This window comes from Anarhichas minor, unplaced genomic scaffold (genome assembly GCF_050575085.1).
Source record: "Anarhichas minor isolate MPS153535 unplaced genomic scaffold, ASM5057508v1 ptg000136l, whole genome shotgun sequence".
NCBI lineage: Eukaryota > Metazoa > Chordata > Actinopteri > Perciformes > Anarhichadidae > Anarhichas > Anarhichas minor.
In genome coordinates, this window is record NW_027466582.1 from 1,572,220 (window position 1) to 1,592,231 (window position 20,012).

A 20,012-nucleotide genomic window follows, 5' to 3' on the forward strand; every position below is an offset into this window, starting at 1 on the left:
TGCTCGTTCTACGTCTCTGTATAGGAGTCAAATTTAGTTTTTTCTGATACGAATGATGGCCACAACTATGAAATAAGACCACATTTCCATAAATACAGAAGACTGAATTATACAAACTGCACTCTTCTAATTGTCTTTTCACCACAACACCACATTCCTTGTAACATGCTGTCTGCAGTTGAGCTTCAGGTTGTGATGCTTTGTTACTCTCCCTCCACTGCAGCTCATCAAGAACATACAAATCCGGGATTTTGTTCTAAAAAGACTGTAACTTAAGAACTATTTATTTAGCTTCTGTTTGATCTGAAATCTGAGGTTAATGTAACACTTACTATATTTCCCGGGAGGAATCTGAAAGGAAGAAACAAAATAAGTAATATGAATTAGTAACAATGAAACTGCATCATGTCAGAGGTGGACCACAGTAACGATTCTGTTATCTCTATCACAAATATCAGCTCACTCTGCATCGATTGTGTGGAAACCTGATTGTATTAGATCAGTAAAAAAAAGTCGTTACCACTGAACGGGAAGATCCAAGAAACGTCTCGACCTCGTGCCACGCTATGTCGTTGCGGTTGCTGGTCAGGAGGTTGCGCTCGTGGAACAGGAAGTCCACAGTGAGCAGGACGTTTGGGTTGGTCACCTGTCTCCTGCTTTCAGCTACAACGTATTCACGATTGAAGGTGTGATGCATCATCACCAGAATTACTGGTTTACCAGCTGTAAGCAAAGACAGCACAAACAAATGAGTCAGAAACAACGTGACACACCTTTCCTATACATCTTAGAAGTTTCTTGCCATTGTATTCTTAAACATTGGGATTGTTTTTGCCACTCGGGGGCAGCAGAACACACTTTAAACATTAAATGATACAACCACCTTTTAGAGTGGTGAACTTGTCAGCGAACAACTGTCTGTTAATACATCCAGCAAATACCAAGCAACATTAACATTCGCTTGGAGACGTGATTTCGTCCGCCTGATAAATATAAATCAGATATTCAGTCCACTTTTATCTCCGTTTTGGTCTCCATCAACTGCAGAGGAATACATATGCAGCCCGTTCTCGTTCCCAGGTCGTCAAATACCAACGCTTTGTCACGCCCCTCCTCGTCTCGCACCAACGCATATTTTAGCATCTGTTTGAGGCGAACCGGGCTTCCAACGAACAAGTAGACCACAGCCTGTGTCCTTTGTGAAACCAAAACTCAACGTTGACTGTTTTAAGATCAGTAGCTAAGTTAACTTACATAATGCACCTAAACTCACTTAATTCAACCCAAACCACTATCTTTCCTCAACCTAACTGAGTAGTTTTGTTGCCTGGACCTACGTGACACCAAGCGGTACCAGGTGCGTTAAAGCGTGAGGCCAAGGGGTCCTGAATATGCATCCATATGTCTGGAGTTTGGATTGAGAACGAGTTCATATGTCCAGCTAGTCTCTGATGTCTGCTGTTTGGGACAAGACAGGTACAGTTGGCCTATCAGAGCTCTTTTACTTAAAACAGCTGCTGGCTGCATCTGGAAACAAGGTTTGGGAGTTGAGGTGTGGTGAGAGTAATTCTAAACAGTAAAGCTGAGATCTTTAAAAGCAAAGTAATGATATGAAAGGTTGTGTTGAGTCTTGGGAGCACCAGCTAAAAGTATGGGAATTGAAAGTCCAATAAGAAACTGGCGAACGAAGGTATTTCCTACCTGGAATGTTGTTCAGGGCCGTGCTGATGTCCGTTCCAACTCGTGAAATGATGGGACAGAAAACCACGAGGAAGTCACTGTCTTCAAGAAAGGCCACATCGATTTTGCCAATGCCTTTAAGCTTTGCAACAAAGTCGCGATGAGCATCGTTAGTTTTTCCCGCCAAGTGGACAAAGAATTTATTCCCCGACACTAAAGACAGAGAAGAATGTTTGAGTCATTATTGAGCTTTACATAGTTTCAGAGAGAATCTAGTTAGTTAGATTCAGCAGACATTGGAAAAGGTTTTTACACATTCACAAACTTTATCACTTTCATTAACGGCGTAAAACAAGGGATGGGCGATACCGATATTTTATTAAATTGGTATGTGATTTTTCAACATAATGATCATTTTTTGGGGAAAGTAACATCATTACACTCAAAGACAGATCCTTTACTTAAAAGGTGCAGTGTGTAGGATCTGGCGGCACCTAGAGGCGAGGTTACAGATTGCAACCACCTGAAGCTTTACCTGTGTGCCAAGCATGTAGGAAAACTACGGTGACCAGCGTCGGAAATACACGAGGGCAAAGGGCAAAACTGCCCCTAAGAAATATCATTTTGCCCCTGATATCACTAGGAGAGGGGCAAAAAATGCCCCCGAACTTTCTAAACGAATAAATAAATGGAGCGCTTCTTAATCAGACCTGTGACTGTGAGACTGCGGTCAACTCAGCAGACACTTACACTTTAGTGCACCTATATGCTGACATTCACGGTAAACTCATTCAAACGGCGCAGATCGGGAGCGAGCGAAGGACTTTGAAAGTTACCGGAATGATTAACGTGAGACAACATCCGGTTTCTTCAGACGAACATCCGGTTTTCAGAATAAGATGCCAACAAAGTATACATATTGCATAATGGAAATTAGATTAAATGAATAATATTCACATTAAGTATAAAACATGCTACCTGCATCTCGTGAGTTAAAGGGAAAATACACTTAAATTGTGCGTAAAGTGTCTTTATTCTTTGATTTGAGGGTTGCTGGAAATGAATAATACCTGACTGACAGTCAATTAAGATATTTTACTAAGTAAAAACTCTGAACTGAATTTGTACCTTCAAATGGCACATTTTTAAAATTTTTAAGGTGCTATAAAAATGTTTTTCTCAAAAATTCCACACAATGACTAATGCATAAGTTCAGGACAAAAATGGGTAATATTTGAGGTGCTACAAAAATATTCTTTCTCAATAATTCCATACAATGACTGATGTATATGTAATCAAGGCATCGTAGTCTTCAATGTACTCACAATACCTTTATATGTCAAATGTACATTAACCAGCCAAAGAGCTGCTTCTGTGACTGTGTGTTTAAGTATCTCATCATTATGACTTTCTATCTCATAATTTCGACTATGGGGATATTTCTATTATCAAGTCTAACTTAAAAATTTTTTATTTATTTATTTATTGTTTTTTTATTTTGCTGGCGGATTCGCGGGCCACATAAAATGACGTGGCGGGCCGGATTTCGCCCGTGGGCCGGGAGTTTGAGACCCCTGGGTTAAAGCTTTTAAGACGGAAACACGGACAACTCCCAGACTGGACGAGGTCGTGATAGAGACCTGTCAATCACAGTAGCCCCGCCCTAAAGCATACCCTGCTATTTGACTCTAAATGGACCATTTACTAAATGAACATCATGCTTATTGAAGAAGACTTGAAACTAGAGATTGAGACCATAAACTCATGTTTACTGAGGTAATAAATCAAGAGAGAAGTAATAATGCACATAAGCATATGATGCTCGTTCTACGTCTCTGTATAGGAGTCAAATTTAGTTTTTTCTGATACGAATGATGGCCACAACTATGAAATAAGACCACATTTCCATAAATACAGAAGACTGAATTATACAAACTGCACTCTTCTAATTGTCTTTTCACCACAACACCACATTCCTTGTAACATGCTGTCTGCAGTTGAGCTTCAGGTTGTGATGCTTTGTTACTCTCCCTCCACTGCAGCTCATCAAGAACATACAAATCCGGGATTTTGTTCTAAAAAGACTGTAACTTAAGAACTATTTATTTAGCTTCTGTTTGATCTGAAATCTGAGGTTAATGTAACACTTACTATATTTCCCGGGAGGAATCTGAAAGGAAGAAACAAAATAAGTAATATGAATTAGTAACAATGAAACTGCATCATGTCAGAGGTGGACCACAGTAACGATTCTGTTATCTCTATCACAAATATCAGCTCACTCTGCATCGATTGTGTGGAAACCTGATTGTATTAGATCAGTAAAAAAAAGTCGTTACCACTGAACGGGAAGATCCAAGAAACGTCTCGACCTCGTGCCACGCTATGTCGTTGCGGTTGCTGGTCAGGAGGTTGCGCTCGTGGAACAGGAAGTCCACAGTGAGCAGGACGTTTGGGTTGGTCACCTGTCTCCTGCTTTCAGCTACAACGTATTCACGATTGAAGGTGTGATGCATCATCACCAGAATTACTGGTTTACCAGCTGTAAGCAAAGACAGCACAAACAAATGAGTCAGAAACAACGTGACACACCTTTCCTATACATCTTAGAAGTTTCTTGCCATTGTATTCTTAAACATTGGGATTGTTTTTGCCACTCGGGGGCAGCAGAACACACTTTAAACATTAAATGATACAACCACCTTTTAGAGTGGTGAACTTGTCAGCGAACAACTGTCTGTTAATACATCCAGCAAATACCAAGCAACATTAACATTCGCTTGGAGACGTGATTTCGTCCGCCTGATAAATATAAATCAGATATTCAGTCCACTTTTATCTCCGTTTTGGTCTCCATCAACTGCAGAGGAATACATATGCAGCCCGTTCTCGTTCCCAGGTCGTCAAATACCAACGCTTTGTCACGCCCCTCCTCGTCTCGCACCAACGCATATTTTAGCATCTGTTTGAGGCGAACCGGGCTTCCAACGAACAAGTAGACCACAGCCTGTGTCCTTTGTGAAACCAAAACTCAACGTTGACTGTTTTAAGATCAGTAGCTAAGTTAACTTACATAATGCACCTAAACTCACTTAATTCAACCCAAACCACTATCTTTCCTCAACCTAACTGAGTAGTTTTGTTGCCTGGACCTACGTGACACCAAGCGGTACCAGGTGCGTTAAAGCGTGAGGCCAAGGGGTCCTGAATATGCATCCATATGTCTGGAGTTTGGATTGAGAACGAGTTCATATGTCCAGCTAGTCTCTGATGTCTGCTGTTTGGGACAAGACAGGTACAGTTGGCCTATCAGAGCTCTTTTACTTAAAACAGCTGCTGGCTGCATCTGGAAACAAGGTTTGGGAGTTGAGGTGTGGTGAGAGTAATTCTAAACAGTAAAGCTGAGATCTTTAAAAGCAAAGTAATGATATGAAAGGTTGTGTTGAGTCTTGGGAGCACCAGCTAAAAGTATGGGAATTGAAAGTCCAATAAGAAACTGGCGAACGAAGGTATTTCCTACCTGGAATGTTGTTCAGGGCCGTGCTGATGTCCGTTCCAACTCGTGAAACGATGGGACAGAAAACCACGAGGAAGTCACTGTCTTCAAGAAAGGCCACATCGATTTTGCCAATGCCTTTAAGCTTTGCAACAAAGTCGCGATGAGCATCGTTAGTTTTTCCCGCCAAGTGGACAAAGAATTTATTCCCCGACACTAAAGACAGAGAAGAATGTTTGAGTCATTATTGAGCTTTACATAGTTTCAGAGAGAATCTAGTTAGTTAGATTCAGCAGACATTGGAAAAGGTTTTTACACATTCACAAACTTTATCACTTTCATTAACGGCGTAAAACAAGGGATGGGCGATACCGATATTTTATTAAATTGGTATGTGATTTTTCAACATAATGATCATTTTTTGGGGAAAGTAACATCATTACACTCAAAGACAGATCCTTTACTTAAAAGGTGCAGTGTGTAGGATCTGGCGGCACCTAGAGGCGAGGTTACAGATTGCAACCACCTGAAGCTTTACCTGTGTGCCAAGCATGTAGGAAAACTACGGTGACCAGCGTCGGAAATACACGAGGGCAAAGGGCAAAACTGCCCCTAAGAAATATCATTTTGCCCCTGATATCACTAGGAGAGGGGCAAAAAATGCCCCCGAACTTTCTAAACGAATAAATAAATGGAGCGCTTCTTAATCAGACCTGTGACTGTGAGACTGCGGTCAACTCAGCAGACACTTACACTTTAGTGCACCTATATGCTGACATTCACGGTAAACTCATTCAAACGGCGCAGATCGGGAGCGAGCGAAGGACTTTGAAAGTTACCGGAATGATTAACGTGAGACAACATCCGGTTTCTTCAGACGAACATCCGGTTTTCAGAATAAGATGCCAACAAAGTATACATATTGCATAATGGAAATTAGATTAAATGAATAATATTCACATTAAGTATAAAACATGCTACCTGCATCTCGTGAGTTAAAGGGAAAATACACTTAAATTGTGCGTAAAGTGTCTTTATTCTTTGATTTGAGGGTTGCTGGAAATGAATAATACCTGACTGACAGTCAATTAAGATATTTTACTAAGTAAAAACTCTGAACTGAATTTGTACCTTCAAATGGCACATTTTTAAAATTTTTAAGGTGCTATAAAAATGTTTTTCTCAAAAATTCCACACAATGACTAATGCATCAGTTCAGGACAAAAATGGGTAATATTTGAGGTGCTACAAAAATATTCTTTCTCAATAATTCCATACAATGACTGATGTATATGTAATCAAGGCATCGTAGTCTTCAATGTACTCACAATACCTTTATATGTCAAATGTACATTAACCAGCCAAAGAGCTGCTTCTGTGACTGTGTGTTTAAGTATCTCATCATTATGACTTTCTATCTCATAATTTCGACTATGGGGATATTTCTATTATCAAGTCTAACTTAAAATTTTTTTATTTATTTATTTATTGTTTTTTTATTTTGCTGGCGGATTCGCGGGCCACATAAAATGACGTGGCGGGCCGGATTTCGCCCGTGGGCCGGGAGTTTGAGACCCCTGGGTTAAAGCTTTTAAGACGGAAACACAGACAACTCCCAGACTGGACGAGGTCGTGATAGAGACCTGTCAATCACAGTAGCCCCGCCCTAAAGCATCCCCTGCTATTTGACTCTAAATGGACCATTTACTAAATGAACATCATGCTTATTGAAGAAGACTTGAAACTAGAGATTGAGACCATAAACTCATGTTTACTGAGGTAATAAATCAAGAGAGAAGTAATAATGCACATAAGCATATGATGCTCGTTCTACGTCTCTGTATAGGAGTCAAATTTAGTTTATTCTGATACGAATGATGGCCACAACTATGAAATAAGACCACATTTCCATAAATACAGAAGACTGAATTATACAAACTGCACTCTTCTAATTGTCTTTTCACCACAAAACCACATTCCTTGTAACATGCTGTCTGCAGTTGAGCTTCAGGTTGTGATGCTTTGTTACTCTCCCTCCACTGCAGCTCATCAAGAACATACAAATCCAGGATTTTGTTCTAAAAAGACTGTAACTTAAGAACTATTTATTTAGCTTCTGTTTGATCTGAAATCTGAGGTTAATGTAACACTTACTATATTTCCTGGGAGGAATCTGAAAGGAAGAAACAAAATAAGTAATATGAATTAGTAACAATGAAACTGCATCATGTCAGAGGTGGACCACAGTAACGATTCTGTTATCTCTATCACAAATATCAGCTCACTCTGCATCGATTGTGTGGAAACCTGATTGTATTAGATCAGTAAAAAATAGTCGTTACCACTGAACGGGAAGATCCAAGAAACGTCTCGACCTCGTGCCACGCTATGTCGTTGCGGTTGCTGGTCAGGAGGTTGCGCTCATGGAACAGGAAGTCCACAGTGAGCAGGACGTTTGGGTTGGTCACCTGTCTCCTGCTTTCAGCTACAACGTAGTCACTATTGAAGGTGTGATGCATCACCACCAGAATTACTGGTGTACCAGCTGTAAGCAAAGACAGCACAAACAAATGAGTCAGAAACAACGTGACACATCTTTCCTATACATCTTAGAAGTTTCTTGCCATTGTATTCTTAAACATGGGGATTGTTTTTGCCACTTGGGGGCAGCAGAACACGCTTTAAACACTAAATGATACAACCACCTTTTAGAGTGGTGAACTTGTCAGCGAACAACTGTCTGTTAATACATCCAGCAAATACCAAGCAACATTAACATTCGCTTGGAGACGTGATTTCGTCCGCCTGATAAATATAAATCAGATATTCAGTCCACTTTTATCTCCGTTTTGGTCTCCATCAACTGCAGAGGAATACGTATGCAGCCCGTTCTCGTTCCCAGGTCGTCAAATACCAACGCTTTGTCACGCCCCTCCTCGTCTCGCACCAACGCATATTTTAGCATCTGTTTGAGGCAAACCGGGCTTCCAACGAACAAGTAGACCACAGTCTGTGTCCTTTGTGAAACCAAAACTCAACGTTGACTGTTTTAAGATCGGTAGCTAAGTTAACTTACATAATGCACCTAAACTCACTTAATTCAACCCAAACCACTATCTTTCCTCAACCTAACCGAGTAATTTTGTTGCCTGGACCTACGTGACACCAAGCGGTACCAGGTGCGTTAAAGCGTGAGGCCAAGGGGTCCTGAATATGCATCCATATGTCTGGAGTTTGGATTGAGAACGAGTTCATATGTCTGGTCTCTGATGTCTGCTGTTTGGGACAAGACAGGTACAGTTGGCCTATCAGAGCTCTTTTACTTAAAACAGCTGCCGGCTGCATCTGGAAACAAGGTTTGGGAGTTGAGGTGTGGTGAGAGTAATTCTAAACAGTAAAGCTGAGATCTTTAAAAGCAAAGTAATGATATGAAAGGTTGTGTTGAGTCTTGGGAGCGCCAGCTAAAAGTATGGGAATTGAAAGTCCAATAAGAAGCTGGCGAACGAAGGCATTTCCTACCTGGAGTGTTGTTCAGGGCCGTGCTGATGTCCGTTCCAACTCGTGAAACGATGGGACAGAAAACCACGAGGAAGTCACTGTCTTCAGGAGAGGCCACATCGATTTTGCCAATGCCTTTAAGCTTTGCAACAAAGTCATGATGAGCATCGTTAGTTGTTCCCGCCAAGTGGACAAAGAATTTCTTCCCCGACACTAAAGACAGAGAAGAATGTCTGAGTCATTATTGAGCTTTACATAGTTTCAGAGAGAATCTAGTTAGTTAGATTCAGCAGACATTGGAAAAGGTTTTTACACATTCACAAACTTTATCACTTTCATTAACGGCGTAAAACAAGGGATGGGCGATACCGATATTTTATTAAATTGGTATGTGATTTTTCAACATAATGATCATTTTTTGGGGAAAGTAACATCATTACACTCAAAGACAGACCCTTTACTTAAAAGGTGCAGTGTGTAGGATCTGGCGGCACCTAGTGGTGAGGTTACAGATTGCAACCACCTGAAACTTTACCTGTGTGCCAAGCATGTAGGACAACTATGGTGACCGACGCTTATTAAACATGAAAACAACACAAATGGCCGCATCTAGAGCCAGTGTGTGGTTTGCCCGTTGTGGGCTTCCGTAGCAACATGGCGGGTGCTCCGATAAGAGGATGCTCTGTATGTCGATAGAAACGACTCATTCTAATGCAACGAATATGCAACAATTCTTTTATTCAGGTGATTATACGCTAAAGAAAACATAGTTATTATATTCTGTTTCTGACAATAAAACCCCCCCTGAATGCTACACACTGTTCCTTTTCGTAAAAGTACAAATACCACACTGAATATACATATATATATATATATATATAAAATGAGAAAAGGTCCTGGTAAATAATGGTATTTAAGTATTAGCAGCAGACATGTACTGTAAGAATCAAAAGTGAAAGTAGTCATTGTGCATCAAAATGGTCTCTGTCAGTGTTTTACTGTTAATGCTGCATTTACACTCAATCCTTCAGTTTGTTTCAAACCTTCGAATGCAAAATCACCGTGAGTTGCAGTACTTGAGTAAATGTACTTATTTACATTCCACCTCTGAGTAGCTTCATTTATTAAAATAAATAAATAAGCAAACTCGTTTTCTCACCAGTAATCTCCTCCTGGTCCATGTCTCTGAGGAGGAAAGAGAGAAAGAGGAACTTAAAGTCAACACAGTTAATAAAATAAAGTAAAGCTAAACGAGGCGAAGGTGGAGGCTACATGTATCACAAACTGTTGTGTCACTGCAGCTCTGCACAAGCTTGAACAGCTAAAGTTACCTCAGAGGCCTATAATCTGATGGCTCCGATACATGGTTGAGATTCAGCAGTTCACAGCATCGCACGGAATATATATTAAACTTTTACAAGATACTTTATAACTTATAGTTACTTACGAAAGAGCCTGGTAATTTGTTGATAATACTTCTGGCATGTCGGTCTCAAACCAGACAGGAAATAATAACAGCTACCAACACGTACACGGACCCACCCTCTCGGTCGGTGGAACACTTTCACTTTCGCTGAGACGAGCACGCAGACAGAATGAGTGCAGAGAGGAGAAGTGCAGCTGTGTGTCAGTGTGTTCAGCAGTAACAGAGGAGGAAGGAGGAACTGCAGAGCTGCTGGTGCGTTACATGCACACTGTTGATGTGATATTACAGACAGCTTTAACAAGGATGTCTGTGGAGTAAACATGCCTTTAAGTGTTCACGGACTCAAACTGTTGCAACTTAACTTCTACTCACTCTTTATTTATGCAACTTTAGCAGCTTATTTCAAGATTTCTATCAGCTACATAATCTTAGCAAGGCAGTAAAGCATTGATAACATTTTGATTACATGTAAAGGAGGCATTAAAGTGAAATTCCTTGAACGTGTGGTTTTGTGTACACATAGAAGATGATTGTGATCATGGAAAATCCCGGTATTTCCGACAACCCGTGAACGCGGCAGCAGATGCGGGTCTTATTTGTTCCCTCCAGCAGGAGGGCGTTCCTCCGAACAACATCCAGATACAGTGTAGCGGATACTGCCGGTGCGCGTCCTTCATATCGAGACGCTGTCAACGCTTTGTGTGTCTGTCGGTTGTTGTTTTGTCTAAAGAGTTTGTTTAACTCCCGGATCGGGGCCTTCCTCCATGTTAGTCCTCCATTGGCCCAGTGAGCACTAACCCGGATTTCAACGTTGATTTCTGGTTGAAAACGCGTTGAAATGGGGTCTGAACGTCTTAGACCTATTGTCACCGTCTTTTCAACCGGCTAAATTACGGTTACAATACCAACGTGTCACAAAACACCAATTTCTTTTAAAATATTGATGGTTTGTTCAGTTGTAGGTTGAAAGAGACGCGATTTCGGTTGAAAAGACGGTGACAATAGGTCTAAGACGTTCAGACCCCATTTCAACGCGTTTTCAACCAGAAATCAAGGTTGAAATCTGGGTTAGTGCTCACTGGGTGTAATATCCAGGTCAGCATCGTTCCGTTGAAAACACGTTTAAAAGACGTCTATGGTCTCCGGTGAAGAGACCTTCAAAACTGGTCTAAAAGTGAATATGTTTTATAATACTTGTTTTATTTACAGATGTCCAGCTTGAAAATATGGCAGATCTCCTGAAACCGGCTCCTGTGTGGCTTTGAAAACGACTTTTAAAGCAGGAAAAGGAGATTATGGTTTTATATAAAGAACATTGTTTATATTTATATTGTGCTTTAATAAATACAAATGAACTGCTGCCTGTGTCACTTGGTCTTTTGTCCTGTAAGTGGAAACTTGATGTGTTACTAACATTAAGTATTTAGTTGCTACATATTGATCTGACAGCATTTTTTCGCCACTATTTGAAGACGTTGATTCAACGTTCACGTTTAGACCAGATATCAACGTGATGTCCAATACCGGCTTTCAACTGATAAATGTGGATGTGGTTTCTTAGTAAGCCTCTAAAATCATGATATATTATTATTATTAGCACAATGTAGAGGATGGAAAATTGTAATATTGCAAATCACGTTGAAATCTGGTCTAAGCGTGAACGTTTAATCAACGTCTACAAATAGTCGGCGAAAAAACTTTCACTTTTGAACCAATTCTGAACGTCTTTTCAACGGTGGGCGTAGACGTCTTTTAAACGTCTATTCAACGGAAAAATGCTCACTAGGTACAAGTAAACAATCAGTAAAAGTGCAAAGTAAACACAAAGTTAGAGTCGCTGTATGCTTCAAATGAACTAGGTCGTATGACCAACCACTGAAATCTACTTGTTGTTTTAAGACCGTTACCTCATTTTTGATAAGAATCCATATCAGAGATGTGACAAACGTACAGAGACAATCCACAATAACATGATTTAATCACTTTGATGGATATATTTTTATTCATTCTTAATGAAGGAACAACATATAATCTTTATCTTTAATAGCACAAAGCAGCAGCAAGCATTATTTTACTGAATGTTTTGTCCTTTTTGCCAATGCCTTTATCTTAATATTAAAACAGTACTGAAACAAAATCATGTTGTGCGTGTTAGCAGCAGCCCTCTCAGAACCACTTCTTCATCACTTCAACAATGATGACTATGATGACCACCAGCACCAGCACCAGAAACACCAGCACCAGAAACACCAGCACCAGCGCCACCACCAGCACCAGAAACACCAGCACCAGCGCCAGAACCAGCACCAGAAACACCAGCACCAGCGCCAGAACCAGCACCAGCACCGCCAGCACCACACCAGCAGCTGCCAAATATCCTGAAATAAAGAAAAACAATGAGTCATCCGGTGTCATTTACACCTCAATTACCGATATCAGTATCGGTGCATCTCAAGATCAAACACATTCAAATCAATCTCCGGATCAACCCAGTCATCTTAGCAACTTATTCAGAGGGGAAACAAATGTGACCGTACTCAAAATCCCTCACTGTATGATTTCAACCAGGAAATAGCCCTCCAAACTGAAGTGGTGGACTGTATAGTGGACCAGGTCACCATGACATCACCTATTGGTTTGTGGACTTTGGCTTTGAAGCCTCCAGTTCTGCATTTTTGGCTGACGCCATCTTGTTTTTTTGTAACCAGAAGTGACACGAGAGTTCAGTTCAACTGAACGCTGAATAAGACATTTTTGGGTGAACAGAATGTTACAATTAAGTTGCATGAACTGAAAACACACAGTGAAAGGGTTAAAGCTTTTAAGACGGAAACACGGACAACTCCCAGACTGGACGAGGTCGTGATAGAGACCTGTCAATCACAGTAGCCCCGCCCTAAAGCATACCCTGCTATTTGACTCTAAATGGACCATTTACTAAATGAACATCATGCTTATTGAAGAAGACTTGAAACTAGAGATTGAGACCATGAACTCATGTTTACAATGTTTACTGAGGTAATAAATCAAGAGAGAAGTAATTTGATCTGAAATCTGAGGTTAATGTAACACTATTTTTCCCGGTAGGAACCTGAAAGGAAGAAACAAAATAAGTAATATGAATTAGTAACAATGAAACTGCATCATGTCAGAGGTGGACCACAGTAACTATTCTGTTATCTCTATCACAAATATCAGCTCACTCTGCATCGATTGTGTGGAAACCTGATTGCATTAGATCAGTAAAAATAGTCGTTACCACTGAACGGGAAGATCCAAGAAACGTCTCGACCTCGTGCCACGATATGTCGTTGTGGTTGCTGGTCAGGAGGTTGCGCTCATGGAACAGGAGGTCCACAGTGAGCAGGACGTTTGGGTTGGTCACCTGTCTCCTGCTTTCAGCTACAACGTAGTCACGATTGAAGGTGTGATGCATCACCACCAGAATTACTGGTTTATCAACTGTAAGCAAAGACAGCACAAACAAATGAGTCAGAAACAATGTAATACATCTTTCCACACCAATACATCTTAGAAGTTTCTTGCCATTGTATTCTTAAACATGGGGATTGTTTTTGCCACTTGGGGGCAGCAGAATACGCTTTAAACATTAAATGATACAACCACCTTTTAGAGTTGACACCTGAACTTGTCAGCGAACAACTGTCTGTTAACACATCCAGCAAATCCCAAGCAACAATAACATTCGCTTGGAGACGTGATTTCGTCCGCCTGATAAATATAAATCAGATATTCAGTCCACTTTTATCTCCGTTTTGGTCTCCATCAACTGCAGAGGAATACGTATGCAGCCCGTTCTCGTTCCCAGGTCGTCAAATACCAACGCTTTGTCACGCCCCTCCTCGTCTCGCACCAACGCATATTTTAGCGTCTGTTTGAGGTGAACCAGGCTTTCAACGACCAAGTAGACCACAGCCTGTGTCCTTTGTGAAACCAAAACTCAACGTTGACTGTTTTAAGATCGGTAGCTAAGTTAACTTACATAACGCACCTAAACTCACTTAATTCAACCCAAACCACTATCTTTCCTCACCCTAACCCAGTAGTTTTGTTGCTGGACCTACGTGACACCAAGCGGTACCAGGTGCGTTAAAGCGTGAGGCCAAGGGGTCCTGAATATGCATCCATATGTCTGGAGTTTGGATTGAGAACGAGTTCATATGTCCAGCTAGTCTCTGGTGTCTCCTGTTTGGGACAAGACAGGTACAGTTGGCCTATCAGAGCTCTTTTACTTAAAACAGCTGCCGGCTGCATCTGGAAACAAGGTTTGGGAGTTGAGGTGTGGTGAGAGTAATTCTAAACAGTAAAGCTGAGATCTTTAAAAGCAAAGTAATGATATGAAAGGTTGTGTTGAGTCTTGGGAGCGCCAGCTAAAAGTATGGGAATTGAAAGTCCAATAAGAAACTGGCGAACGAAGGCATTTCCTACCTGGAATGTTGTTCAGGGCCGTGCTGATGTCCTTTCCGACTTGTGAAACGATGGGACAGAAAACCACGAGGAAGTCACTGTCTTCAGGAGAGGCCACATTGATTTTGCCAATGCCTTTAAGCTTTGCAACAAAGTCACGATGAGCATCGTTAGTTTTTCCCGCCAAGTGGACAAAGAATTTCTTCCCCGACACTAAAGACAGAGAAGAATGTCTGAGTCATTATTGAGCTTTACATAGTTTCAGAGAGAATCTAGTTAGTTAGATTCAGCAGACATTGGAAAATGTTTTTACTAGTGCTGGGCAAGTTAACGCGTTATTATCGTTACTATGATTAAGTATTTAGTTGTTACATATTGATCTGAGAGCATTTCCACATTGAAAACACGGTGACGTTGAAAACACGGTGACGTTGAAAACACGTTTAAAAGTGGTTCAAAAGTGAAAGTTTTTTCACCGACACGTTTAGACCATATTTCAACGTGATGTCCAACACTGGCTTTCAACTGATAAATGTGGATGTGGTTTCTTAGTAAGCCTCTAAAATCATGATATATTATTATTAGCACAATGCAGAGGACAAAAAATTAGAGTATTGCAAATCACGTTGAAATCTGGTCTAAGCGTGACCGTTTAATCAACGTCTACAAATAGTCGGCGAAAAAACTTTCACTTTTGAACCAATTCTGAACGTCTTTTCAACGTCTTTTCAACGGAAAAATGCTCACTGGGTACTCAAAATGTTCACTACAATCCCTCACTCCAGGAAATAGCCCTCCAAACTGAAGTGGTGGACTGTATTGTGGGCCAGGTCACCATGACATCACCTATTGGTTTGTGGACTACGGCTTTGAAGCCTCCAGACGCCATCTTGTTTTTTGCAACCAGAAGTGACACGAGAGTGTGGAGTTCAGTACAACTGAACGCTGAATGAGGCATTTTTGGGTGAACAGAATGTTACAATTAAGTTGCATGAACTGAAAACACACAGTGAAAGGGTTAAAGCTTTTAAGACGGAAACACGGACAACTCCCAGACTGGACGAGGTCGTGATAGAGACCTGTCAATCACAGTAGCCCCGCCCTAAAGCATACCCTGCTATTTGACTCTAAATGGACCATAATTTACTAAATGAACATCATGCTTATTGAAGAAGACTTGAAACTAGAGATTGAGACCATAAACTCATGTTTACTGAGGTAATAAATCAAGAGAGAAGTAATAATGCACATAAGCATATGATGCTCGTTCTACGTCTCTGTATAGGAGTCAAATTTAGTTTATTCTGATACGAATGATGGCCACAACTATGAAATAAGACCAAATTTCCATAAATACAGAAGACTGAATTATTCAAACTGCACTCTTCTAATTGTCTTTTCACCACAAAACCACATTCCTTGTAACATGCTGTCTGCAGTTGAGCTTCAGGTTGTGATGCTTTGTTACTCTCCCTCCACTGCAGCTCATCAAGAACATACAAATCCGGTATTTTGTTCTAAAAAGACTGTAACTTAAGAACTATTTATTTAGCTTCTGTTTGATCTGAAATCTGAGGTTAATGTAACACTTACTATATTTCCCGGGAGGAACCTGAAAGGAAGAAACAAAATAAGTAATATGAATTAGTAACAATGAAAGTGCATCATGTCAGAGGTGGACCACAGTAACGATTCTGTTATCTCTATCACAAATATCAGCTCACTCTGCATCGATTGTGTGGAAACCTGATTGTATTAGATCAGTAAAAAATAGTCGTTACCACTGAACGGGAAGATCCAAGAAACGTCTCGACCTCGTGCCACGCTATGTCGTTGCGGTTGCTGGTCAGGAGGTTGCGCTCATGGAACAGGAAGTCCACAGTGAGCAGGACGTTTGGGTTGGTCACCTGTCTGCTGCTTTCAGCTACAACGTAGTCACGATTGAAGGTGTGATGCATCACCACCAGAATTACTGGTGTACCAGCTGTAAGCAAAGACAGCACAAACAAATGAGTCAGAAACAACGTGACACATCTTTCCTATCTATACTAGAAGTTTCCTGCCATTGTATTCTTAAACTAGGGCTGCAACTAACGATTATTTTTTTGATTAATCGATGAATCGGATATTAATGGGCCAAAAAAGGCGAGTGAATAAAAAAGTCTTTAGTCTTGCAAACTATACCACCCCTGCTTTACTACTGTTATTAACGAGCTAACGCTAACTTGTCATGCTTGTCAAGCTGGCTGTGTTCACCCAGAGCTCTACGATACCTCATATCAATAGAGACCGGACCAAACTATGTGTATACATGTGTGTGTGTAAACCACATGGTACAAACAATGAATAGACGCTGCCGTATTTACGTCTCGATGACGTTATTCTGAGTGTTGGTGGAGCTGCTACAATGTTAGCTTAGCCTAGCACCGATCCATCCGAGCTCCATTGAGTAGACAAGTAGCCTACAAATCAGCATCATTACGTAGTTATTTCGGAGTCCCTTTTTGTCGGTTTATTGCCGTTAAATCACAGCCAAATCAGTTTATTTTGTGTTCATACAGCTGTAGTAAACAGCGACGTGTGGCGACGTTAGTACGTGTCCACAACACGTACTAAGCAGAAATAGAGGTTATTTTTTCCATGGTTAATGGCGGACAGTTGAACGGCTTTCAGGGCGAGAAGCCACGCCCCCTCTCCGACGCGTCCAGCGCGAATGAAGACAAATAGTCCCCGGCGAGACCGGCGGCGCGAATGATTCGCGTCGCGTTTGGTGTGAACACGGCATTAGGTCGTACTGATTTCTCTGCCTCCGCATCCATGTGTTTCAGAACAACGTTACGGGTCTCTCCGATGGTCTTTCCTCGACCTCCGCTCTTTTTTATTTTTTTGCTCCGCTCTGCCCGCGCTCGACTCAACTTTTTGTTTTATACTCAAACATCTCCGCGACTTATTGAGTGGCGTAATAATCGCGTGACACAACGAATCGATAATTAAATTCGTTGCCAACTCTTTTAATAATCTAATTTTATCGATTTTATCGATTCGTTGTTGCAGCCCTATCTTAAACATGGGGATTTTTTTTGCCACTTGGGGGCAGCAGAATACGCTTTAAACACTAAATGATACAACCACCTTTTAGAGTTGACACGTGAACTTGTCAGCGAACAACTGTCTGTTAACACATCCAGCAAATACCAAGCAACATTAGCATTCGCTTGGAGACGTGATTTCGTCCGCCTGATAAATATAAATCAGATATTCAGTCCACTTTTATCTCTGTTTTGGTCTCCATCAACTGCAGAGGAATACATATGCAGCCCGTTCTCGTTCCCAGATCGTCAAATACCAACGCTTTGTCACGCCCCTCCTCGTCTCGCACCAACGCATATTTTAGCGTCTGTTTGAGGCGAACCGGGCTTCCAACGAACAAGTAGACCACAGCCTGTGTCCTTTGTGAAACCAAAACTTATTTTAAGATCGGTAGCTAAGTTAACTTGCATAACGCACCTAACCCATGTGACATATGTAACATGTTTAACTTACGTAAACAACTTTAGTAAACTCACTTAATTCAACCCAAACCACTATCTTTCCTCAACCTAACCCAGTAGTTTTGTTGCCTGGACCTACGTGACACCAAGCGGTACCAGGTGCGTTAAAGCGTGAGGCCAAGGGGTCCTGAATATGCATCCATATGTCTGGAGTTTGGATTGAGAACGAGTTCATATGTCCAGCTAGTCTCTAATGTCTCCTGTTTGGGACAAGACAGGTACAGTTGGCCTATCAGAGCTCTTTTACTTAAAACAGCTGCCGGCTGCATCTGGAAACAAGGTTTGGGAGTTGAGGTGTGGTGAGAGTAATTCTAAACAGTAAAGCTGAGATCTTTAAAAGCAAAGTAATGATATGAAAGGTTGTGTTGAGTCTTGGGAGCGCCAGCTAAAAGTATGGGAATTGAAAGTCCAATAAGAAACTGGCGAACGAAGGTATTTCCTACCTGGAATGTTGTTCAGGGCCGTGGTGATGTCCATTCCAACTCGTGAAACGATGGGACAGAAAACCACGAGGAAGTCACTGTCTTCAGGAGAGGCCACATTCATTTTGCCAATGCCTTTAAGCTTTGCAACAAAGTCATGATGAGCATCGTTAGTTTTTCCCGCCAAGTGGACAAAGAATTTCTTCCCCGACACTAAAGACAGAGAAGAATGTCTGAGTCATTATTGAGCTTTACATAGTTTCAGAGAGAATCTAGTTAGTTAGATTCAGCAGACATTGGAAAAGGTTTTTACACATTCACAAACTTTATCACTTTCATTAACGGCGTAAAACAAGGGATGGGCGATACTGATATTTTATTAAATTGGTATGTGATTTTTCAACCTAATGATCATTTTTTGGGGAAAGTAACATCATTACACTCAAAGACAGATCCTTTACTTAAAAGGTGCAGTGTGTAGGATCTGGCGACACCTAGTGGTGAGGTTGCAGATTGCAACCACCTGAAACTTTACCTGTGTGCCAAGCATGTAGGACAACTACGGTGACCAACGCTTAAACATGAAAACAACACAAATGGCCCCATCTAGAGCCAGTGTGTGGTTTGTCTGTTGTGGGCTTCCGTAGTACATGGCGGGTGCTCCGATAAGAGGACGCTCTGTATGTCGATAGAAACGACTCATTCTAATGCAACGAATATGCAACAATTCTTTTATTCAGGTGATTATACGCTAAAGAAAACATAGTTATTATATTCTGTTTCTGACAATAAAACCCCCCCTGAATGATACACACTGTTCCTTTAAGTAAAAGTACTCATACCACACTGAATATATATATATATATATATATATATATATATATATATATATATATATATATGTATATATATATATATATATGTATATATATATAGTGTATATATATATATATATATATATACATATATATATATATATATATATATATATGTATATATATATATGTATATATATATAGTGTATATATATATATATATATATATACATATATATATATATTAAATGAGAAAAGGTCCTGGTAAATAATGGTATTTAAGTATTAGCAGCAGACATGTACTGTAAGAATCAAAAGTTAAAGTAGTCATTGTGCATCAAAATGGTCTCTGTCAGTGTTTTACTGTTAATGCTGCATTTACACTCAATCCTTCAGTTTGTCTGAAACCTTCGAATGCAAAATCACCTTGAGTTGCAGTACTTGAGTAAATGTACTTATTTACATTCCACCACTGAGTAGCTTCATTTATTAAAATAAATAAAGAAGCAAACTCGTTTTCTCACCAGTAATCTCCTCCCGGTCCATGTCTCTGAGGAGGAAAGAGAGAAAGAGGAACTTAAAGTCAACACAGTTAATAAAATAAAGTAAAGCTAAACGAGGCGAAGGTGGAGGCTACATGTATCACAAACTGTTGTGTCACTGCAGCTCTGCACAAGCTTGAACAGCTAAAGTTAC

The 20,012-nt window shown here is 40.6% G+C and overlaps 1 protein-coding gene and 1 long non-coding RNA gene across 13 annotated transcripts in view; one reads left to right on the forward strand and one right to left on the reverse strand.

The window, feature by feature from the left end:
• The window catches only part of LOC142941649 (uncharacterized), a 47,961-nt gene that overhangs the window by 16,272 nt on the left and 11,677 nt on the right, over positions 1 to 20,012 (reverse strand). For 7 of the 12 annotated variants that reach the window (XR_012951508.1, XR_012951509.1, XM_076083644.1 and 4 more), the window contains exons 2-14: positions 19,841 to 19,866; positions 18,523 to 18,714; positions 16,310 to 16,512; positions 16,122 to 16,140; positions 14,550 to 14,741; positions 7,519 to 7,721; positions 7,331 to 7,349; positions 5,201 to 5,392; positions 4,020 to 4,222; positions 3,832 to 3,850; positions 1,702 to 1,893; positions 521 to 723; positions 333 to 351 (exon numbers count right to left, since the gene is read on the reverse strand). Coding sequence is in view for 10 of the 12 variants with exons in the window: in XM_076083644.1 (XP_075939759.1) it covers positions 333 to 351; positions 521 to 723; positions 1,702 to 1,893; positions 3,832 to 3,850; positions 4,020 to 4,222; positions 5,201 to 5,392; positions 7,331 to 7,349; positions 7,519 to 7,721; positions 14,550 to 14,741; positions 16,122 to 16,140; positions 16,310 to 16,512; positions 18,523 to 18,714; positions 19,841 to 19,862 (1,678 nt within the window). In the remaining 2 variants the exon portion in view is untranslated. Of the gene's footprint in view, positions 1 to 332; positions 352 to 520; positions 724 to 1,701; positions 1,894 to 3,831; positions 3,851 to 4,019; positions 4,223 to 5,200; positions 5,393 to 7,330; positions 7,350 to 7,518; positions 7,722 to 8,695; positions 8,888 to 9,833; positions 9,860 to 10,005; positions 10,253 to 14,549; positions 14,742 to 16,121; positions 16,141 to 16,309; positions 16,513 to 18,522; positions 18,715 to 19,840; positions 19,867 to 20,012 lie in introns of those variants that run through there. The other 5 variants (XM_076083647.1, XM_076083651.1, XM_076083652.1 and 2 more) reach the window with 5 other exon arrangements.
• LOC142941652 (uncharacterized) lies at positions 10,237 to 11,460 on the forward strand. Its single transcript, XR_012951510.1, has 2 exons — positions 10,237 to 10,762; positions 11,310 to 11,460. It is a non-coding gene; the product is annotated as an uncharacterized LOC142941652 (long non-coding RNA).